The following is a 24,910-nucleotide window of genomic DNA, read 5'->3' on the forward strand; positions in this document are numbered from 1 at the left end:
TCTGCTTCCTCCCAGCCACAACAAAGGTGTAAAGAGCCTTGGAGAGGAATGGCTGGCTCAGAGAATGCTTGTCAAAGATGGTAAGGAAAGCTCACCATGCAGGAAGGTGAAGTGGCTGGAAGGACTAAAATGGTTAAGTTGTTAGGATATCTGTAGAGTCTGCCACAAGAGGGTGTTAAAGTGCTTATTTCCTGGTGCCAGTTGCATCAAGCATACTTGCAGTGTGTAAAACCTTTTATTTATACTAATCCTTTTTAGGAAACTTTAAATCGGCTCCAACTACCAAAATCATGCGCCATCCATTAGCTGATTTCCGTGGTCATAGAATTTTAACACTTACTACTAGGGCTTGCCGATCAGAAGGTTGGCGGTTTGAATCCCCGCGCCGGGGTGACCTCCCGTTGCTTGGTCCCAGCTCCTGCCAACCTAGCAGTTCGAAAGCACGTCAAAGTGCAAGTAGATAAATAGGTACCGCTCCTGCGGGAAGGTAAATGGTGTTTCCGTCAGGGTAGATTTGATTTAAATCAAACTGATTTAAATCACGATTTAAATCACGATTTAAATCACTAGTCAGTAAGGCTTGATTTAAATCATAGTTGATTTAAATCATAAAGACTAATTCTTGCTGGTATAACTTTATTATGCAAGTAGGTGAAGATTTTTAGAATAACAACTTTTCATATTAGTTTTTTTATCCCCAGTTTAATAGGTTAATCATTCATATTTGGACAACTTTACTGTTCTACTTAGGAAGGAGAAAAATAATCATTACCTTAATAATAACAATTTAAATAGATTTATTCAACTGAAACAATAACATTTCAGCAAATGTTATTTGCTTAAACAAACATCCATGTTTGTTAACTAATTTGGCTAAACAAAAACAATATATATATATTTTAAGAAACTTAGACTGTCAGCCCAGCCTACACATGAAAAACTTAAATACTGTCCACTCCAAACAATCAGAAAAATATTGTTTCTATTCTATTCACTGAACTTCTTGAAACTTAGCACTGAAGGGGTTGCTTCTGTATTCATAGGTTTGTAGAACAATAGGATTAAGGTCTTTTTCTCAACTCTGTTCATGTTATAACATTTTTGCTGTGAAGAAGAGGCATGTGATCTCTGTTGAGTCAAATTCAGTTTTGAGAACTGCAAAAGTAAACCAAGCACCTGTGATAATATCTTGTAGGCAGAGAAACTGCCCAATAATCTTACAAAAACCTCTGGAAGAGGTGAATGGATTAATGGAATTTATTTACCCCAAAAATTAAACATATACAACCTTATACTACATAATTAAAAAACTAATCTTTATTTCATGATGGAATAACCTTTGGATGGTAATATGTTTTCCTTAAAAAGCATTTTATTTAAAAAAATCCAATTTAAATCAAAAAAATCGATTTAAATCAAAAAAATCCGATTTAAATCAAAAAAATCCGATTTTTTTGATTTTTTTAAAAAAATCATTGATTTTTATCCACCCTGGTTTCCGTGCGCTGCTCTGGTTCACCAGAAGTGGCTTAGTCATGCTGGCCACATGACCCGGAAGCTGTACGCCGGCTCCCTCGGCTAGTAAAGCAAGATGAGCACTGCAACCCCAGAGTCGTCCACAACTGGACCTAAAGGTCAGGGGACCCTTTACCTTTACTACTAGCAACATTCGCCAAAAGTGGTATTCAGGTACTAGTCAGAACTTCGTATTTTAATATACTTAATACAAATCAATGCATCAGAGCTGTTAAAAATAAAACAATTTGAGCAAACATAGTAAGATTAAGTGTATAAGATCAGTAGAAAGTTTGTGAACATTTTTTTTTAATAGAAGGTATATAGCACGGGTGTCAAACTCAAGGCCCGGGGGCCAAATCCGGCCCGCCAGGCCTCGTCATGTGGCCCGCCGAGCGCCCCAGCCAGCGGGACCCAGCCAGCAGGACCTTGCTGCTGAAGCACCGCGCCGACAAAGCACCGACAAACAGCTGGGGCCTGGGGGAGATAGAAAGGCGGCCGGAGCAGCGCTGCGTGGAGCGCCCCGAGCCACAGCAGGAGAAGGAGGTGGCAGCTTGCCGGGTCAGCGCCCAGCAGTGCCGCACGAAGAGTCCCGAGCCTCTGCGACGCAGCAGTGCTCTGTAGCACTTTGAATCCTCCTCCTCCTGCCACGGCTCGGCGCCTGGAAACGGCGGCTGCTGCTGCTGAATCACAGACAAAGCACCCAGCAGCACCGCGTGGAGGAGGAGGAGGATTCAAAGTGCTACAGAGCACTGCTGCGTCCCAGAGGCTCGGCACTCTCCGTACGGTGCTGCCGGGCACCGACCCGACAAGCCTCCTCCTCCTCCTCTTACCTCACCTCCTCCTCCTCCTGCCGCGGCTCAGCCTCATGAACGTGAGCTCAGCAGCGGCTCAGCCTCATGAACGTGCAATTCTGAGGCTTTACGCACGTCTGCTAAAATGGACACCCGCTGCCTCACGCTGCACGGGAAATGCTTTTTGCCCCTGGGTCCCTTCGCGCTCTTTTCTGGCGCTGAATCAAGGCGGCGACCCCCCCCTTCCCTTTCTTTCTTCCTCTCTCTTGTTCTTATTCTTTCTTTCCCTCTCCTTCCTTCTTTATCTCTGTCTTCTCTCCGTCTTTCTTTTTCTTTCCTTCTTTATTCCCTTCCTTCTTTCCTACTCTTCTTTCTCTCCCCTCTTTCCTTCCTCTCTCCCTCCTACTCCCTCTTTTCTTCCTTCCTTCCTTCCTTCCTTCCTTCCTTCCTTCCTTCCTTCCTTCCTTCCTTCCTTCCTTCCCATCTTTCTTCCTCTCCCTCATTCTTATTCTTTCTTTCCCTCTCTACTTCCTTCCTTCTTTCTCCCTTTCTGTCTTTTCTCCCTCTTTCTTTTTCTTTCCTTCTTTATTCCCTTCCTTATTTCCTACTCTTCTTTCTCTCCCCTATTTCCTTCCTTCCTCTCTCCCTCCCACTCCCTCTTTTCTTCCTTCCTTCCTTCCTCCCTCCCTCCCTCCCCTCCCCTCCCTCTCCCTCTCCCTCTCCTCAGAAACATAGGATGCTGCTTTATACTTCTGGCCCTTAAACCCTGGAACCAGGAGAGCAGCTCCAGTGAGTCAACCTCAGCCAGTCCCTTTGGTGAAGGGTGGTGGCTCACTGGCAGAACATTTGTCCTGCATGCAGAAGGACCCCAGCATCTCCAGGTACCAGTAGCTCTGCAAAGCTCCTGCATGAAACCCTAGCGAGCCTCCACCACCCAGTGCAGTTACCAAAAATCATTTTTCAATAAATTGTACAATAATTGTACATTTGAATATCTACTTGCCATTATTCTGACTATGTTTCTGCTTTCAGAGCTAGTTATTACTTACATTATTACAAAAAAGTAATAATTGAATGCAGTGACAATAATTTATGATAATAAAGAGTGGACACATAGTCCTACAGATACAACCGGCCCTTTGAGGGTGACCAAACTGCTGATGCGGCCCCCGGTGAATTTGAGTTTGACACCCCTGGTATATAGGAACTGCTTAAAGACCAGAAGAGGCAATGGGGCTTGGCAAAGATGTCAGGAGGGAATTGAGGTATGAGACACCACTGAAAAGATCCTCCTATCTTTGGCACCTGTCAATGGACTAGACATTTACAGTAGGGACTGTAGATAGTGATCTGCCCGTGACAGTGGAGTCATAACACCCTCAAACCCTATTTACAAGTACCTTCTCGTCCCCCCCTCCTCCCCTTGGCCTTCCTGATCAGAACAGAAAAACCAAGTCAATTGCATGTCTTGCCACATGTTTTGTACTAGATGTCAGTGGCAACAGGCCCATGGTTGCCATAGAGACCATGAATTCCTGAGCAGCTCCAGGCAGAAAGACTTCAGCATGGAAGTATTTGAAGATGATAAACTCTGAAGATCTCAGGACCACTGTAAGACCATCTCAGCCTGATCATGCAGAGAGACTGTTAGGCAGTTGTGCATTAACAGAGTCCCAATTAGGTCTTGAGAGCCCAGTACCAGATACAGTTTTGAAACTGAGAGACATGAAACTGGTTTTTTTTTAAATACAGTGGTGCCTCGCTAGATGAATGCCCTGTAAGATGAATTTTTCGCTAGACGAATGGGTTTTGCGATCGGAGGTTGCTTCGCAAGATGAATTCGTTTTGTGAAAAATTTGTCTAGCGAATCACGGTTTCCCATAGGAATGCATTGAAATTCAATTAATGCGTTCCTATAGGCAAAAATTTTTTAGAAATTCAATGCATTCCTATGGGATTTGCTAGACAAATTTTTAGCAAAATGAATTGACTCACAGAACAAATTAAATTTGTCTTGCGAGGCACCACTGTTATCTTTATTGAACATACAACACAAACTTGCACAAAAATATGCCATATTAAAAGTTGTACAAACTACATATACTTTACAAAGAAAGAAAAGGAAAAGGGAGATGATAAAAGTTAAAAGATAAAGGATGAAAACAAAATAAAATAAACTTCTGATTGTTCTCATTGTACTACATCTCATTTTTTATTTTATGCACAGTATCTTCTTCTTCTTCTTCCTCTTCTTCTTCTTCTTCTTCTTCTTCTTCTTCTTCTTCTTCTTCTTCTTCTTCTTCTTCTTCTTCTTCTTCTTCTTTCCCCTGGTTCATTTTAAAAAAAATATATTATTTATCACCTAAATGTTACAAGAATCAATCAAGGTCTGCCAGATGGTTTTTGCTATCACAATAATTTTTCAAATACTCTTTAAATACAATCCATTCTTTATTCACCTGTGAAACTGAGAGACTTCTGAGTGGGATATGTGGAGAGAAGAAATGTATCCTTGTGGACAACAATAGCCACTCCTCACTCATAGATCACCCAGTTGATTTAAGAATTACTCTGTTTTTAAGCATATTTAACTGAGAGGGGATTTTGTGCCTTGGAGGCACCCAGCCAAATGAGGGAAATGAAAATATTCTGTTGCTGACTTGGATACCAAGAAAGAGGAGAGGTACTGCCTTTTCCTCCAGGTAAGTATGGAAGAGATGGTAATGTAACTCTTCAAGCCAAACAGAAATGAGGCAACAATATGACAGTAATGCTAGAATTGGGACATGGGAGGAAAAGAAGTTGTTGGGAGGTTGTCATGGTAAGGAGAGAAAATGCAGGCTAGGAAGAAGCTCTTCCCTGGCTAAACAGGGTGCATAGAGTTTCTGGGCATTGTTGTTTACATTGCTCATTAGCAGTCCTTAAAATTTCGCTCTCTTTTTCTCTTGCAGAGTATTATAATTGAAGGAGCATCTGTTACACTTGTGGGGAAACATACTTCATATTTGGATTATTATAGTTACTGCTTCAAGACGTAGGAGGACTTCACAACACCACCCAGAACTGGATTTTCACCCTAGTTCAGCAGCTTTGCTGCTCACTTAAATACAGATGAATGAAGACCCCATTTGGAAAGGCACCAGGTCAGCGGTCCAGAGCTGATCCAGGTAAGTAGTGCCTCTACACATCCCACAGGTGGATAAGAAATCTTGGTGACTGCAAAAACCCCACTCCTTTGGCATATCAGGCACACCTCTTTGGGAAGTCCATGTGCATAGAAACCTGTGCAACCTGCACAGGATTGGTACATTCACATATTTGGTCTACAGACTATTATGTGCTTGTGCCATCCAGCTTGTGGATGGTGGGCGTTCTGATTGGGATGGGGGGGGGGGTCAGTTGATGGAATTGCAATTGCAAGTCCGCTTAACCACCAGGCATAGGTAATATTTCTGTAATACTAGCATACATCTGTTTTCAATGTGCCTGCTACCCTCCAAACTGAACTACTCTGGTATGGCAAATCTGATATTTATTATACAGTGCCTCAAATGTGCTTTTCATAGATGAGAGCACAACGGGGCTTGCCCACAGTGGTCTAGGCAAAAATAAATAAAAATATACTTGCTTGTATTCAGTGCTGCCTGTCTGTGCATGAGCAAAGTGGAGTTTTGCTCATGCAACAGGACTCCAGTTTCCTCCCCCCCCCCCCCGTGTGCCCTCAGAATTGCTCCAGAGAGTTGAAGGAGCCTCTGGAGCAGGTTTTTGGGACATGGGCAGGGTCACAGGGGGGAAGTTGAGGAAAGCAAAGTCTGTTACCGCTTTCACAACATTAGATTCTGCCCAGTATTCTAAACTCTGTGAAGGCTGCATATTCACATTAGTAGTGGACAAGGTGTATAAAAATCAATGATTTAAAGAAAGTATTTTAATTTAAATTGGATTTTTAAAATAAAATGCTTTTGGAGGAAAAATATTTCTAAAGATTTACTATTTAAGTTACATTATAGTCCAAAGGCTATTCATCAGGAAATAAGGATTTGTTTTAAGTTTTTCATGTGTGCTAAAACTCTGTTGTTGTTTTTTTTAAAAAAGGTTTAACCACATCAGTTTACAAACATGGATACATGTGCTATAATGTTATTGTTTTAGTTAAATAAATTGTTTAAATTGTTATTAAGGAAATGATTATTTTTCTACTTCCCATTAAGTACAGCAGAAAAGTTTTCCAAATATAAACAGTTAACTTATTAAACCTCATCATAATTTCATAATTATCTATGTATTTCTAATAGTATAACCAAATCAGTAATTTTTGATATAACTGTAAAAACTACTCTGAAAATGCATTATTCCAAAAATGAAACCTCCCTCTGGTTGTCAATATTAAGATGATACCAGCAAGAATGAGTCTTTCTGTAAAAAAAATGATTTATATCAAATCTTACTGACTAATGATTTAAATCATGATTTAAATTGATTTGATTTAACTCAAATCCACCCTGGTAGTGGAACATAGCAGACTCGCTACTTCATCTATCAAAAAACTGGTCCAGCATTAATTTAGGCTAACTAGAGTGCTTTGGCAGTAAATCTGTTGTTTAGTTTTGGTGTAGCTGACAAAAAACATTCCTAATAACTGAATCAGAGTACTGCTTTGTGCAGAATTGAAGTAGTAATTCCAAAATTCACTATATTTGTTGAGCTAAGGCAAATATACAGTATTGCTTTGCCTTTAGATACCAAGTTTAAGTTGGGGAAGTTGCACACATGGTAAGCAAAGATACCAAAGGAGCTTTTAGTGATGTGCTGGCATTTAAAGTGTATGTTTCGAGGTGGGTGGGTTGTGAACTGGGAGGAGTGAATGTATGCTTGGGTGTTCTAATTTTCCAGAAACTACTTAAAATGAAAACACTTCTTCTAAAGCTTCTATCACAGTAGAACTGAAATAGGCCTAGGTAGGGGACGAACATTGCATTAACTTGGTTCCTTTGGTTTATATTGGGGTATGTCCCAATTATTTGGACCCTTTCAAAGCATAGTGAAGAGAAGCCCCTGGGTGCATCATTTGTTGCCAAACAAATTTACCATAATTGCAACAGTGGAAACCCCTCCTACATGAGTAAGATTTCCTCATTTATATGTAATTTAACATCTTGCTATCTTGTGCATTAATTCAGCTGCTAGTCTTCAGTTCTAATAAGTCAACAGGAAAAACAGCTTGCTGATTCTCAAGGTTGGAAATCTGAGTTGATATCCACTCCTACTCCACAACCTAGGGTGAGCTCTCTAGTCTGAAACTTTTCCATCCGTAAAGCATAGATAAGTGTCTTGTCTTGAAAAGAATACTGTGAGAATTTAATGTCAAGGCATCCGTTTGCACAGAGCATGAGTGTCATCGGCACTTTTCTAGAAGTTCTGGGTCCTTCACAACACTAGCCTTGATGCTGTTGCATGTTTCGTTAATACTGAAAAAATATTACAAGTCAGAGATATACCTAAGATTTCTATCAGTGACTGACTGCTCCATCTGGAGCACTGAACTAATTAACTTGTTCAGATTAAGATTTGTGATCACCCTCTTTGTAATAGGATCTTCAGTTTTTAACTAAAAGAATCTTCCTCTGGGTTTTACCACAAATATGTTTTGATGCCACTGCAGGGTATTATTTCTACTCTCAAGTAAGAATAACTTTTGGGTAAAGGTCTTAACACAGTGTACCCAGAGTGCATGTCTGTTACTCTCCCACTCTCAAAAAGTCTTCAAGCTTATTTATTTTCTGGGTTCATCTTAATATTATCATTCATCATTTATTTATTAATGCCTTCAGGTGCCCGTGATTGGCTTTATCTGCAGTTTTTAGTTTATTGAAGATTGGAGAATGACTTTAAAAAAAATAATTATTCTTACTATCCTTGGGTGCTGTGTGCAGAAAGTTGGGAAGTTGATATAATAAATAATAAAGACTACTTGAATATCAAAACATATGCATATCATCTCGCAGAACTGTAATAGTTCAGCGTATGAGGATTTCCCTCGCTCAGAAAACACACAAAAAAAAACCAGACAAGGATCAACAAGTGTAGCAGTTATAAAAAAGAAGCCAAAATTATAAATTTTTACACTGACAGCCTGTGTGCCAGTTCCCCCAAAAAACCTAAGGTACTAGGCAGAAAGTCAGTATTCCCTTATTGATTTCACACTGTTGACCTCTGGGCAGGTGTGGTTCCAGCCAATGAAAAAGTTCAATTTTGAAGCTGCCTCTTCAATGATGCTGCCTCTATTGGGTTGCAGATATTTCTATTTAGACAGGCACTTATCACAATGCTACACATTGGATAGATTGAAAGTACTGGTCTTGAGAGATAATGGGAGTAATCCATCTCTCTAGGGCACACAAATGGTTTCCTTGAATATGCACATATGGCCGTCTTGAAGCTAATTTTTATAGCTAATCGGCCTGATCTTACAAAGATCAGGGGCTTTTCCTGTGTCTATGATACAAGATGTGCCTCATCTCCGAACATCTGTGTGTGTAGCCTTTGATAGCCAGGCTTTGGGCAATATGGTTACCAAATCTGGGAAACGGTGGGAAAGCTACTGTGCAAAAAAGGCACCTTGTCAAGAGTCTCCTAGTGTACTAGTTCTGAGTATGCTTGAAGTTGCAAAGCATATTGATGGTCTCAATAAATTGGACAGAAGCAAGGCCTGATGCACACTTCCTTTGCATGCTAATAATTGGGTGACATATGATCTGTATCTGGGGGTTTTCAGTTCTTATCTCAGTGGCCAGATGAATGTGAAACTGTGATAAACAAGGTTTGGCATTTTTCTCCGTATTGTGCAGTGTATGAAAGAGATGGTGCATTTTAACTGTTTTTAATTTTGATTTTTATGTTGTTGTAACCTGCCCTGGGATCTGCTGATGCATGGGTAATAAACTGATAAGAATGGTCTGTACCACCACACTCAGCATCTCTCTTCTGTTTCTGTACCCCAGGCCAGCCTAACTCAGTAATCGAACACCTAAGGTGACTGAACTTGGTTTTGGTGGCATTAAGCACTTACCTATGATGACTTAAAGTGGGCAAAGAAGCAATTTTGGCTGGAGGGCTGCACACCATCCCATCAGCTGACTTTCCATGAATCCAGTCCTGGCTGAAACACTGCTGGTTAAATTTGGCACCAAATGCAAGCTGCGCTTGGATCTGCTCAGCAAGTCTCAAGTGGATAAAAAGCCCTGGCAGAAAAGCAGCACAGCTTGCATTTGATGCCAAATATAAGTACTGCTTGCAAAGGATGCAGTGTGGTTTGCAAGCACAGCGTGCATTCAGGGCTATTTAAATTTGGCACTAAATGCTAGTTGCACTGCTTTCTGCCAGGGTCATATCCACTCAGGAGCTTTTGAGTGGATACAAGTGCAGCTTGCTTGCCTTCCCTGCCAAATTTGCACAGCACTGAATGCGAGCTGTGCTTGCAAAGTAACCATTCAGAAGCACACAATAAGGCTCCTGGTTCTTCCTTTGCAGCTGTAGCTTTACCTGTCCCATATCTGATATCATCACATCAGATGAGCGACAGGTGGTTGTCATTATTTATTGGTCTTATTTATTGACAAACCCCACCCCTCTTCATCCTAAGGTCCCAGATTGGGATACAAAATTAGAATACAGCATTAAAAATAGAACAATTTGCAATCCTTAAAATAAGGTGGGCATTATCAGGGGGAAATGGGCTTCTGGGCCACATTTAAGAGGCATGGCAGGTCTGATTAGTCCTCGAGGCTTCCCATCTGTGGCATGAAGCTTGGTTGAACAGGGTGGATGCAATTCATTTCTGTTAGCGTTTTTAATAGGTTTGGTCCGTGTGGTGCAGGCATCCCCAAACTGCGGCCCTCCAGATGTTTTGGCCTACAACTCCCATGATCCCTAGCTAACAGGACTAGTGGTCAGGGATGATGGGAATTGTAGTCCAAAACATCTGGAGGGCCGAAGTTTGGGGATGCCTGGTGTGGTGTGTTAAAGTGAATGTCAATACAGTAAACAAATGCTGCATGAAATAACAATTAAGCCTGTGAGGTTAAAACTTCAGACACCTGTTCCTGGTGACTTAGTCACTGTTGACATCTTCCTTGTAGGGCATGCAGGTGTGTCTGCCAGCGTGATGAAGAAGAGAGCTTCCCACAAGTAAGTGGCTTGGTAATTCTTAAAATCCCATGCTTGGCAGCTTTCTGTGAGGACTGTATTTTTGTGTCCACTTTACAAAGGCATTTTGTTACATCAGCTGTGTGAATTTTCTGTTCCCAGAAATTCTAGTGAAGGTCAATGGGCTTGCAGCCCCAACATGTGCAGCACTCAGTAACTGTTTCTGTACAAAGTCAGAGGTCTTGAAAGTAACAAATGGAATTTCAGAAACCAAGGACACCTGTAGAACTTTCCTTGGGCCCCGGAACCAAAAAATATCTGATACCAGTACATCAGCTTGAGCTTGCAGAGTCCTCACTCAAATGAGATGTTGCCATTCATGCAACATCTATGAAAAATCAAACCTCTAAACTGCAGTATCCTAAGATGTGCTTCAAGCCTCAGGACACAAATGTTCCACAGCCAAGATTTTGGATCCTTTTTTTGGCTCCACTATTATGTTTCAATTGTGAAAATACACACCAATGACAGCGGGTGGTCCTGGACCAGATCCAGGTGCTGGTGGAGGAAACCCATTTTCTAGATCTATTTCAGTCTGGGTTTTGGCCCAGAAACTACTTTGGTTACTTTGCATGATGAGTTCTGTCGAGAAAGAGACAGGGGGCCCTGTTAATTCTCATTTACAGCTTCTGTTGTCTATGCTCTGGTAACCTCTAGGTTAGTTTACTGCAAAGTATTATATGTAGGGCTGTCTCTGACGATGGTTCGGAAACCTCAGCTGGTGTAGAATTCGTCAACCAGAATGCTTACCAGGGCAGGACAGTTTAAGCGTATAACACCAATCCTGACCTGACTGCACTGGTTGCAAATTAGTTTCTGAGCCCAATTCAAAGTGCTGGTTTTGACCTCTAAAGTTGTAAACTGCTCAGGACCGCAGTATCTCAAGGACCACCTCTCCTCATGGACTGACATGGACCCTGCAATCATTAGCTGAAGCCCTTCTTCATGTGTCCCTTCCACAAGAGATGTGCTGGGCAGCAACATGATAACAGGCCTTCTGTGGCTCCCCGTTTGTGTAATGCTTTCCACAGGGAGGTTCGCCTGATGCCTTCAATGCAGATCTTTAGGCGCCAGGTGAAAACGTTACTCTTCTCCACCCCCTTTTAAACGGGTTGGTGGTGGTACTGTTTTTGTTTGTTACTATGTTAATGTATTTTTTGTATTGTAAACTTCCCTGTGATCCTTGAATGAAGGGTGGCGTGGAAATTAAATAAATAAACAATTAGTTCACGTTTGAAATATAATATAAAAGTGCAGTAGAAATATTTTGGAATTTAGTAGAACTAAAAGGAAATAGCATAATTGAAATTTTCCATACTCCTGTATAAACTTGGCCTTAGGACTTGTCTGATTAGTTAAGGCTTTTTCGGTTATTAAGCATTTCATAATAAAACTTGCCTTTAGTAGCTCTTTATCTGTTTCGCTGTGGCTTGGATCTCAAGTCCCATATGCTCATAGAAAGGAACCTCCATTCAGGCACACTAGGGTGGCCAATTCCTTCAAAACCCCTGGCTGCTGCCACACAAGCATAACGGCTGCTCCAGATGGTTCCCCAGCGTAAGAGAGAAATCTCTTGGAAGATTCTGCTGAAAACTGGGGAGGGAGAAGCTTTCTTGCATGAGGCAAAGCAGCTCCATGTCACTTTGGGTCACACCCCCTTTCTCACCAGGTGGGCAAAAGAAGGGCTATGCTACAGCAGAGCTTTCCAAACTTTTCATATTGGTGACACACTTTTTAGACGTGGATCATTTCACAACACAGCAATTCAGTTTTACTAGCAAACCAGAAGTTAAATTAACCCCTTTCTAGCCCTGGGAGGAGTGCGGGGAGCATTCACTCGACACACTTGCACTCTGCAGCCGGCACACTAATGTGTCGCGACACACAGTTTGGAAAGATCTGTGCTGAAGCTTTGGGGATAGCGAAGAGTACAGACTCTACTAGAAAATATTTTCTCACATAATTTATTAGCAGTTTAAGACTACCAGTATAAAAATAAACATTTTCATAAACTACAAAACAGCAAATCAAAATATGAAAAACGTTTCTGGAATGTTTCAGAGAATATACAGACAGATATGTACACATTTATTAATCGGTAAGGCGTACACGCATTTGCAGCTCTGTAGGCACTGGTGAGCAAAAAAACACAATATGAAAATGAGTGTTAAGAAATAAGCTGCCATATATGTGTTTGACTTAGACTACTTTTCAGGCAAAATATGTCTCCAAAGTGATTTACAAACTATATATCAACATTAAAAAAAATTCCTTCAGTAGCACCTTAAAGACCAACTAAGTTTTAATTTTGGTACGAGCTTTCGTGTGCATCATGCACACTTCAAACTATATTATTAGAGCCATTTAAAGCACTTAAACATAAATTTCCTTCAAAACATTTATCAAAAGCTAACAAACAGCCAGCAAAATGCTAATGATTACAGTTCCAGTTCTACAACCCAGGTCACAGTTAACTTCTACAGGTCTTGGTGAAAAGATGGGTCTTAAAAGTATTGAGGAGTGGTGATCAAATTCCATATTTCTGGTGCCATTGCCCTGGTTTCTTTGGCTAAACTATAGCTCTTAGTTAGAACGGAAGTATTCATGGATTGCTCCCAGATCCACTGTTGCTTCTGTGGGTTCTGGACCAATTCTGGAAATACGAAACGTGGCTGTATCTGGAAACCTCAGGCAGGAGAGGGGGCAGCAATACCATTCACTTAGGATGCCACAATTCAGAAGGGGAGGTCAAACATGCCTGGGCACACCCTGAAAATAAGCTTGGTTTAAATCTCCTCTCACTTTGAGGTGGCTTCATTCTATAAACTATTTAATGCTTTAATAGTTATGCTTGTGTATCTATAAACACAGAAAGCATCGAAACAACGTGGGACCAAGCAAACCAATGTCGCAACCTAGAAGAAATATTGTAGGCTGCAGAATACAGCATGGATGGAAAGAAGGGAGTGGACCCGTGACACAATGGAAAGGCACTGTCCTAGACCAGGTTCCTGTAAATCCCTCCCTCTACCTTATCAAATATGATGGATTTGATTGTGTCTATGGACTAGAACTGCACAAAGACGAAAGGGTTTCAGCACTCGAAGTCCTTCCAGATAGAGTTGGTAAGTGTCTCAATGGGGCTGAATTTGTGTGTGTTATTTAAGTCCCATATACCCCAAGTTTCATTCCAATAAAAAAACTCAAGGTAGCTCACAATAAATTTAAAATGATCAATTTCAAAAATATTTTAAACCCCCAAAGAACCATTGAGAACAGCATTACATCAGCGAATTAAAGCCAATACAAGCTAAAAGGAAGGTTTTGACTAATTCCCAGAACATGGTTAGAAGTGATGTGCTCTCCCCCCCCCCCATTAATTTAATATTTATTCAACCTTTTAAAATAATGAATACAGGGACCAGGATCCATTGTGGTGGTGTGGTTAGAGATAGGATCTGGGGAACCAGGGTTAAAATCCCCACTTTGCCATGAAGCTCACTGGGTGACCTTGGGCCAGTCACGACCTCTCAGCCTAACCCACCCTGCAAATAAATAAATAAAATCCAGTGAGCCACTGTCAGTGCTCCCTAGGGCTTATGCATGCATTTTCCATTTTAATAAAATACCATGTTGTCACATTGCTAACATTTGCCTCTCTTAGTTGGCAGTAAGTATCTTAGAAATAGGACAATGGTATCCATGTTTCCCATAATGTTAAAAATTCAGTAAAGGGACTTTGGCCACTCTCTCAATATCGTTATCTCTTAAAAACAACAACAGAGATCGTTAGGACACCTTAAAGATTATCAATTTTATTATGACTAGAGACCACTTCATAAAAAGCAGGAAAAACAGAGGCTTATTCAGTACATGGTGCCTGAGTTTATCTTGGTGTGTCTAATTAGAATTGTGCCCTTTAGTTTCCAAAGGATAATGGTTGAAATAGGGGGACATATGGATGCCATGGTTAGAAATTGTTCCACATGTAGTCATGGATAGGAAAAAACCTATACCTCAGTGTGGATTAAACCAGAAGAATGATGTAGCTTTGAATTCAGGGCAATACCTTTAGTCTTGCATTAGGCACACTATTTTCCTGGCCTCCTTTAAGATGTAGTAGCCATGCTTCTACCAAAATGTTAATCAGATATTGGTGTTTCTCTTCCAGCTTCGTCTCGAATCAGTGATGCCCACCTGGCAGACACAATGATTGGCAAAGCAGTGGAGCATATGTTTGAAACTGAAGATGGTTCAAAAGATGAGTGGAGGGGAATGGTCTTGGCTCGGGCACCAATAATGAACACATGGTTTTATATTACCTATGAGAAGGATCCTGTCTTGTACATGTACCAGCTCTTAGATGACTATAAAGAAGGTGATCTCCGTATTATGCCTGATTCCAGTAAGTTGACCAGTATTTGATCCTCTATGTAAAGAAATAAAATACGATTAAAATGTCTGACATTGAGCATTGAGAGTTTGTAGAAGAATTGGAGCACTGTTTGCCACTTGTTGTTTGAAGTGAGACAAACCAAGAAAAAGCTTCAGCTACAGTGAAGTTTGCAGTGAGACAAACTATGAGCCATGGTTTGGCTTTAACACTAAACCAAACCATTGCTTAGCCCCAAGTAGCACAGCAACAGGATTGGTGGAATAATGCTGCAGCTGGGATCATCAGTTGTGGAACATGAAGGTTTGCGCCAAGTCATGGCTTGGCTTAGCGCTACATGAGAATCTGGTCACTCAACCTGTCATGATTTCTTTTAGCTACAAATCGTGGTTCAGGAATTGATCGTGAGCTGTTGGGTTTGACCCTCAGTTCTATGGAGCCACTGACATAAACAGTATGTCTGAAGTGGTATTCTGCAGGCTTCTGACGAGTATTTTGTGGTGCCTAATTACAGTGTGATCGTCCAACCTGGAAGAGGTGACGGAAAAGGCACCCTTTCCTATTCTTGCTTTTAAAGGGTTATTTATAAAGCGATCTCCTTTGTTGTGGAGCATAAGGCCAAAAGAAGTACTATTTGAGGCAATTTGAGGTTTGGAGGAGATCCCAGAAATGCTAGGCTTACCATACTAACTTTTTCCCTTAATTGACTATTTGGAGTCTAGGAAGATAAGATTTTGAGGGAGTTATTCTAACTGATACTGTAATGCTCAACAGCACCAACTACAAAAGTTTTTTTTAAAAAAAAAAATACTTTGTGGGTTCTGATACTTGGAACATGTTGTAGAGCAAATATAAATGAACAGGCAAAGAAACTTCAGCATGGCTTTCACATTCCAACTTAGACTTGCTTTTAATTCAGGTTAAATGTGCAGCTTAACGACTCATCTGAACAGGTTGATATGTAGTCAAATCAGTAGTATAGCCAACAGCTGATAAACCTCCAGGAATATGCAACAGTCATTCTGTCTGTCCTTACCATAATCTGTATTTAAGATGGTTACTGTGAAATGGAGACAAACTGGATAAGAGGAATATCAGATATTTATATCCAGTTGTTTATTTTCCCTGGGTTAGAAGACAAAACCATTGTGATCCGAAATACATTGCCATGAACATTTAATTGTTGAAGCACTTAGTAAACTATTACTCGGTGAGCCGACTATGAGCATCTGTTCTATAAAATTCTGCTGCATTTTAACTCAAACGTTGTGTTCACAGATGATTCACCTCCAGCAGAACGGGAGCCTGGCGAAGTTGTGGACAGCCTAGTGGGGAAACAAGTGGAATATGCCAAAGAAGATGGCTCAAAAAGGACTGGCATGGTCATTCATCAGGTGGAAGCCAAACCCTCAGTCTATTTCATCAAGTTTGATGATGATTTCCATATTTATGTCTATGATTTGGTGAAGACATCTTAGACACCACCATGCAAACTTTTGCCAAACTTGTGGAACTTCAATGTAAAATTTGTAGACACAAAGACTTAAGTGCTTTCCAGTTTATTTGAAAGCTTAAATGTCCCTGCGAGCCCACAATCTCTGCCAGGAAAACTATTCCATTGTGAACTATACAAATAGACTTTTATGTGAACATGACACATTTTGTGTAAGGGAACTCCCTTTCTTGGAGGAAGTCTTCTGGTGGGTATGTGGATGAAGTTAGAGAGAACGGCAGCTGCAAATTCAAGCTGTGTAAAGTGGATCCAGCAACATAATCATTAATCTGATTTCCCCCCACTCCCCAAATATAACTTTCCCTCACCGTCTCACATAACTATTCAACTGCCACATGCAAGTCTAGCTTGATATTATTACTTTCATGTATGTATTAAGTTTTCTTGTCTGGCAGTCCTTGTTTTCACAGGGTTTGGGGCAAAGATGACTATACTATGTTTAAAGCAGTGTTAAGGAGTGCCTAACCCAATTTAACATCGGTGTACTGTGTTCAGGTTAACTGTTGAGCTACTATCACATGAGAATTTTGTACATTTTAGTTGCAGGAAAATAGAACATGGCAGACATGTAATGCAGCTGAATGCAGAGTAAGAGCCCATATTTGCAACTGTAGGACCTGGTCAAAACATTCAAAGCAAGGATGCCTTCAGTTCTCAATGTCGTAGGCCTTTTTTTTGTTTTGTTAACTTTTAGCAGAATCCAGGTGCTTGGTGCCCTAGCAGTCTAGAACTTCATGTTAATGTTAAATACTCCGCAGCAACTACTGGGTGTCTCAGTATCAAAACTAGCAACCTAGATTCTTGTGTGTGGACTTAAATCTGTTACGTGTAAAGACAAACCTCACAAGAGAAGAGTCCTCGTACATTAAAGGCTTGTGTTGCAGAGGAGGAAAATCATTTGTTGCCTTCTACTTTGATCTGCTGCATTCCTTCTCATTTTACTGTGTTTTGTTCAGGAAGGCACCTACTCCCCCCCCCCTTTTTCTGGCCTTTCTTCTTGGGGTTTACCCAGACAAGACATTATACAAACTCAAACCTGTTGTCGCCTTTTGTGCTGTACGTTGTATTTTGCTTGAAGTATGCTGTTTTAACGTGAACTTCGTTAAAAGGACACTGGGGTTCTGCATGCTAGTGGGGGTACTGCCTAACAAAAGCTAGGCAGTCTCCGTGGTCCAGTCATCTGCAGCAGATTGTGGATGTAAATAAGCAGCCCACAGCCACAAAATTTTCTTCTTCTCCTCCTCTCTCTCTCTCTCTCTTTCTCTTTCTCTCTCCCCCCTATTCTTTCTTTTTTCTTTTTTTAATTTGTAAGGTAGTAGATTGGTGTGGCAGCTTTTTAAAGTAATCAGTGGGAAAATATCAAACAGCAGCAAAGCTGAAGCAGGGCATTGCAGTCTGCTTTGCACATGTAAATGAGAAGCAAGCACCATTGTTTATATATAGCTAGGAGGTAAAAAACAAACAAACGAGTGTTGCTGATCAGCCTTTTGAGGTCCAAATTACCTCGGGTGTGGGTCTACATATTAAACTCCATGTGGTTTAAACTTCCTTTTTTAATTTTGCCTGATTTCATATTGTAGCCTTAAGGCTTGTGCCTCATTAATGCTCTTTAATGGTAATAAATACCGTATAAATACAGTATCTTAAACTTTTCCTGTCCCATCGCTGCTGTTGCATTGTGTACAGTATTTCATCATGGGCAACCCCAAGGCAGGCTGTAGTCTTTTCCATGAAGAGCTTCTCAAATGCAGTCCTGAAGCCCTAAGTACCTGAGTCATAAATGTTCCTGTGTTCTTGAACCAAGTGAGCAGATTTGCAACCCAGTGGGTTTTTTTGTTTGTTTGTTTGTTTGTTTGTTTTGTTTCCTCCTTCATTCTGCAGATCTGTATGTTTTCTATTGACTCTTTAGAGTCCTGCATGTAAATCTCAAAGCTGAGCCTGGCTCCATGAGCCCAAGTTAATATTTGTGGCACAAGAATGAGTGAGTGTATTGCACCCACACACAAGATACATAAAACATAGTACTTTGAATTGTGGGCTACGTTAACAGTGAATCCAAGGTGTGCCTCAAGGATTGCTGAGGATTAGGTAGACAGAAAATGTTGCATTCAAAGAGCTTGCAAGTGGAGGTTTTCTCCAATACACCACATTCTGCCAGTTGAGAGTGATCTATATTCTGTATAAATTTTATGGTTTTTAAAGTGTCCACATTGTCTGCTTTTTTGATAGCTTAATCCACCTTTTTTTGAGGCTTGAGACTTGATTCTACTCCCTGCCAATCTGCTTTGGGCTTTGTTTTAGGCTCACGTTTCAGATCTGCATGTAGTGCTTGTTACCCTGGTAACTAAATGTTGGTTCCTTTTCTTAGGGGTTCAACATGATTTTCCCAGTTATCACGGGGCTTGTGGTGGCACAAGCTATGGATCTGTGTATAAAAAGTTACTGGCCTTTCTCTCCATTTACCTGCTGTAGTATTGTATATTGTGTGTTTTGCGTGATGTCAGGCTGCCCTGTAAAATTTTAAAAAGACAAACTTAAAATGCAGACCACCCCTTTTTTGCATGCTTAGAAGGTAGAATGTTCAATGTAACAAACTTAAAAGTTGCATGTTTAAAAAATGTTTAGGTTTTTAGTTTCAGGGTTTTTTTTAATTTTGTGTTCTTTGTGAATTTGCTTATTGTGCTGTTTTTAATGGTGGTTAGTAGGATAAATGCACTGGTGAGGCAAACATAGTGCCAACAGGAGGTAACTTTCCAGTTGTATGTGTCAAGCAGCGTTTGAAGGGACCATGTACTTTGCTCAAAATGAAATAAAAAACCAATAAAATTCAACAGTATGCTTTTTTGTGCCAAATCCTAAATTAAGTTGAAGTAGAATCATATTACGACACTCCCCCTCCCCAAATAATGATGGAAAAAGCCTTTTTTCACTGAATTGCTTAGCCTTCTTAAATTGGTACATTTGAAAAATAAAGGCTTCTCCAGAGATACATTAATTGCAACCATTTCAGAGAACCCAAAAAAAGAGAAAAAGCTTCGATGATTTGTGGTTCCTTGGAAATGCTGTGCTTTTTTGTATTTTACATCATTAGTGCAATTTGGATGGTTCTTGGTATGTGTATAGTTCAAAGGTCTTCATGTTCACACTTTAAAATTAGGTAAATGACTTCATCTCTAGAGCTTGGTTTCATTTTTTTTATTTTTTAACAATGTAGACAGTTCCCTGTTCTCTGCATTTAGAAGTATAAACACTTTAAATCTGTTACTTAATTCTGTAAGTAATTTTTATAATTATGATGTAACTCTATCCTTAAAACATTTAAAATAAACCCTTTATGTGCAACTTACGACTGTAAATCTTGTTCTCATAAGGCAAATGTAGTGATGTGTTTAAAACTGAATAGGATTTTTTTCCATTTTTATAATTAAAATTATTTAAACAATGAGCATTTATGCTGATATAGACTTGCCTAAGCAGCTATGCTTATCGGGCAATACTTTTGGCCAAGAATTGTAACTTTAGAATCATCCATTTAAAATGGATAGAATTCTTTGGCATTGAAACAGCTTTATTGTACTTTCAACCCCCAAAAACCAAAAGGACAACATCTAAGGAAGTAAGGTAAGTACTTCCCCCAAAATATTTTGGTATACTGTCCCCTGTATATACACTTTATCCAGAATTTAGAAGTAGTGGCCTTGGAAAGCAAATTTCAGAAATTACAATATTTGCTTTGAATGCCTGATAAAAAACTGTTGAATATGGTGATGACTAATAGCATACAACTTTCATGTATCAATCATGGTCCTTCAAAATTTCAAAATATATCCAATTTTGCCTTTTAAAACTGAAAGACTTCTTGAGTGGCAGGGGTAAGGCAAAGTATCTGTAAAGAATCCTAAATACAAGATGATTTCAATAGAATTTACATGCAAGTAATTCGAGTTTGATATCTGGCTGTCACTTACGCTAGGATTTACCTTAGTCCCACTGTTCTAAGTAGCTGAAGAAGTTGACATACTAGATCCCTTCCTAAAGCTTTTGGAGAAAATGACAATGTCCCTCTTCCTGCCAATTTGACATGTAGCATGTGCTGGCAAAGACAACAATTATGCATGTAATGGTCTTCCAGTACAGTACTTAACATTTCCTACCCATTGAAACATGCTCTCCCTCCCTCATTAATGTGACAGTTTTATTTCATAAATTATAAATACTTATATCTTACCTCTTCCACCAGTGATGTGTAAGGCAATCACAACAAACCAGGGGGGGGAAACAAAATAAACTAAATATATTTTAATATTTTTAGTAGATACATATATGTTTATTCCATTAATGTTTAATTGTTTTTTTAAAAAATGTTTTAGGTGTTCTTATTTTATTTGTAAGCCGTCTTAAGTCCCTGTCTGGGAAAAAGGCAATGGAACAGAAAAACACCAGACAGTTCTAGGTAGGGTCAGTCCCTTTGCTGATCATGTTCAGGTCTGCAGCTTATATAGGATACCTACAGTTGTAATATTCTGAGCTTCCAGCAGCAAACGGTCTCATTGCAGCATCCCAAGAGCAAATTTGCCTCAAGCACAGGTGTCTATAGTTTTGCCAAGTTGCTCTCATGCTTAACCAGGTGCAGGACGAAAACACCCAAAATTAAGCACACCTAACTTAAACCCTTTCTTGCCCTTTTCCCTCTGCAAGCAGAAACCCCCTTATACATTAACACAACAAGAGAGGTAAGATGACTCTCTAGGGAGGGCCCTCAAAGTACTTGGGGCTGAATCCACACTGATCTTTTTAACGTCATTAGAACAATATTGGATACATCCTCCTACAATGTCACAGGACATACCTGAAAATTGAAGGCACTTTATTTCCCTGCTGCTGGTTCCTCTGCAGGGCCCTATGGTGTCACATTTTAATAACACATTATGAATGTTAAAAGCAGGATGTTATGTCTCCCATCTGTGCTATGAAAACCATTCCTTGACCCTTAACGTTGCAAACCATGAGTGTCGATCCGCCCTGGGTGTGGCTGCCAAAAGTCCTTTACCCGTGTCTCAAGTGTAACTTTACAGAATGCGGGTCTTCTCCAGAAGATGTTGAACCCGTTTTCTGAGCTGCAAAGAAGCGGTGGAAAACTGCAGGCCTGGGACCCAAACGTTGCTTCCCATGCCTTTGGGACCCAAGCAACAATTCTCCATGGGCCATGGCCTCACCAACCCTGCTCTGCACTTCTCCTGGGGGGTCTTTGCCTGACCGGCATATGTCCTTGAACTACGACGATGCCTCCTCTCGCTAGCACGGATGAGGATGGGTAGGGCATGCAAAAACTTCAGATTGTGTAGCCAGAATATCTCTGCAATATGCATGCCCCCTGGATGAAAAGGTGGGAAATAAACGCAAAATAACAATAATGCTGGCATAGGTTATCCATCACTGTTGCCAAGGTACATAAAGGAAGGAAGAGTTCTATCTGGGCTCTTTGTGCGTCTTACTGAGGCTACGTGTTTTAAACTTGAAAGGCAAAAGGGTGCACTCTCAATGTGGCCCCCATTAGCTTCCTGCGCACGCTTCCTGTTGGTGCTCAAGTCCTGTGATGATTGGCCATTTATAAGGTCAGCTCCATGGTTACACATACAATTGAAAAATTAACATGGGCTTTCGTAATCTAACGGTCTCTCCCTGGGCGCGGTATGGAAACCACATCAGAAGTGTGAACCAGTTTTCCCTTTAAAACTACAGTATTGAAGAGCTCAAGAGGCATCACATGACCAGCACAACACTAAAATTCTAAACTGCCTAATGGGGTGTTTCTCTTTTAAAGGCTGGAAGGTTTCAAGCAAGATAACGGGTACATTTAAAAGGTTGCAGCCAGTGCGTGTGTGTCATGTACGTACAACAGTCAAACTGATAAGGTCAAAACAGCTGCCCAAGATGACAGAGTGACATATCAGAAGTACTGGGATCAGATAATCAACAGGATATGGGGTGCCTTGAATGAGCATCAGGTATGTTGTTGTGGGGAACACGGGTGGCGCTGTGGTGTAAACCACAGAACCTAGGCCCTAGGGCTTGCCGATCAGAAGGTTGGCGGTTCGAATCCCCACGACGGGGTGAGCTCCTGTTGTTCAGTCCCAGCTCCTGCCCACCTAGCAGTTCGAAAGCACGTCAAGTGCAAGTAGGTAAATAGGTACTTCTCCGGTGGGAAGGTAAACTGCATTTCCGTGCGCTGCTCTGGTTTCGCCAGAAGTGGCTTTAGTCATGCTGGCCACATGACCTGGAAGCTGTGACTCACTGAAATGCAGCAAATTGCCCCAAAACATTTTGTTCCCATATAGCATGTATATTAGATCCAATTGCACATTGATTTTATTTAGCATATCTGATAGAAGACTTCATAGAAGTTAAGTTTCTCAAAACAAAAACTTTGTTTTTATTTATTAAGTATCTATCCCACCCTTCATCCAAGGATCAAAGGTCGGTTTACAATTTGGGGTCAGAACTCTGGGTTCTGGGAAGAATAGCTTTGGGTGTAGTCCTGTAACACTTACCTGGGAGTAAATGCTATTAGAGGAAATGCTATTGGTTCTACTAACTTACTTCTGAGTAGAAAGCCCTGGGATTGTGCTGTTGGTCTTTTCATGGATTTTGTCAGCCATTTGAATCTCTTTGCAATTTGTTTCCTTTTTTGTCTAGCTTGGGATGCTAAGATGTTTCTGTGCCATGTCACTGGAGGGAAATCCCCATATGTGGGGATCAAAGGATGTTAACAAAACCACACTTTACATAGTGTGAGCTTCTTGAAAAACAAAAAAGCTATTTTCTTCCATCAAAGGAAATATGTAACTCCCCCTTTTGAAGAGGCTCATGAATTGTGCTTCATGTTAATTGCATGTTCTGAAATTGCTGCTCTTACCTGGTCAACAATGGACACCTTTCTTCTAAAGGACTCCCCAAAGGAAATATGTGGCAGTTGGTACTGAATTTATGATTACTGCCATTTTCAGCTGCAATTAAAGCCATTTTCAATTTGGAAAGGCCTCAGTGTTGCAAAATGCAAAATATACAATGGTTCGCAAAAGCATGATAGCGCAAGAGAGCCATTAATGCACAATATATTCATACAGAAGGAATCCAATTCCTACAGAGTTGTACAGTTACTTTTCATAGAGGATGTTCACTCGGTAGTAGAAAGTAAACACAGGCTGCAGGTCCTCCATTGGTCTTCCAACTCCCCCCCCCCCTCAATAGGTAAAGGTAAAGGGACCCCTGACCGTTAGGTCCAGTCGCGGACGGCTCTGGGGTTGCGGCACTCATCTCGCTTTACTGGCTGAGGGAGCCGGCGTACAGCTTCCGGGTCATGTGGCCAGCATGACAAAGCCGCTTCTGGCAAACCAGAGCAGCACACAGAAATGCTGTTTACCTTCCTGCTGGAACGGTACCTATTTATCTACTTGCACTTTGATGTGCTTTCTAACTGCTAGGTTGGCAGGAGCCGGGACCGAGCAATAGGAGGTCACCCCGTTGCGGGGATTCGAACCGCCGATCTTCTGATCGTTAAGCCCTAGGCTCTGTGGTTTAACCCACAGCGCCACCCACGTCCCCCCTAAATAGGAGTGGGGGAAAGCAGGTTTCCAGAAGGTATATGAATTCCCTGGCCTGTGAACATCAAATGTGCCGCATTTCAGTGAGTCACATACCAGGGACGTGTGTGGTGCTCTGGTCTACACCACTGAGCCTCTTGGGCTTCCCGATCGGAAGGTTGGCGGTTCGAATCATGAGCTCCCATTGCTCTGTCCCAGTTCCTGCCAACCTAGAGTCACATATCTACAGAAAAGCAGACTTCAGCCTGGAAATGTCTTTCATGTTGTGCCCCATTAATGCTGCTAGGAATGTGTGATTTTGAAAATGTTGAAGGGGAAGCTGATTTAATAAATATAAAAATTCAGTTCCATAGTAACTGGGTTGTTCTATTGTACCCTAGCTAGTTTTTCTCTTAGTTAATAAGTTGCAACCCCAACATTTTGGATTATGTCACTGAGAGAATAGAAAGGCAAAACAAGAGTGTATATTCCATATATACAAAACAGGCAATTTCTTGGCTTATCGGCAGCAGAGGCTACAACCAGCTAATGTTTGCTGGATTAACTCGAAACAAAAAAGAACTGTGCTATGAGAAATGTATTTTATTAGTCGTTCAAAGTTTTTCCTAAGATCATACATGGGTGGGGAAGTAATAATAATAATAATTTTATTATTTATATGCCGCCCAGCTGAATGGGTTGCATGAGCCGAACTCTGGGCAGCTTCCAACAAAGTATTAAAACACGAAAAACCTCAAACATTAAAAAACATCCCTGTACAGAAGACCTAATGAGGGGTAGAATAGAATCATAGAATCATAGAGTTGGCAGAGACCACAAGGGCCATCCAGTCCAACCCCCTGCCAAGCAGGAAACACCATCAAAGCATTCCTGACAGATGGCTGTC

The 24,910-nt window shown here is 40.9% G+C and overlaps 1 protein-coding gene across 2 annotated transcripts in view; it reads left to right on the forward strand.

The window, feature by feature from the left end:
- SPIN1 (spindlin 1) overlaps positions 1 to 19,766 on the forward strand; it is a 45,581-nt gene extending 25,815 nt beyond the window's left edge. Inside the window, exons 2-7 of one of the 2 annotated variants that reach the window (XM_060280119.1) lie at positions 5,261 to 5,476; positions 7,490 to 7,589; positions 10,448 to 10,496; positions 13,386 to 13,639; positions 14,686 to 14,919; positions 16,186 to 19,766. In XM_060280119.1, coding sequence (XP_060136102.1) covers positions 10,474 to 10,496; positions 13,386 to 13,639; positions 14,686 to 14,919; positions 16,186 to 16,385 — 711 coding nt within the window. In that variant the 5' untranslated portion in view covers positions 5,261 to 5,476; positions 7,490 to 7,589; positions 10,448 to 10,473 and the 3' untranslated portion in view covers positions 16,386 to 19,766. The remainder of the gene's footprint in view (positions 1 to 5,260; positions 5,477 to 7,489; positions 7,590 to 10,447; positions 10,497 to 13,385; positions 13,640 to 14,685; positions 14,920 to 16,185) is intronic. The other variant, XM_035099796.2, reaches the window with a different exon arrangement.
- The last annotated feature ends 5,144 nt before the right edge of the window (positions 19,767 to 24,910 follow it).

The sequence above is a fragment of the Zootoca vivipara genome, chromosome 11 (assembly GCF_963506605.1).
Source record: "Zootoca vivipara chromosome 11, rZooViv1.1, whole genome shotgun sequence".
Classification (NCBI taxonomy): domain Eukaryota; kingdom Metazoa; phylum Chordata; class Lepidosauria; order Squamata; family Lacertidae; genus Zootoca; species Zootoca vivipara.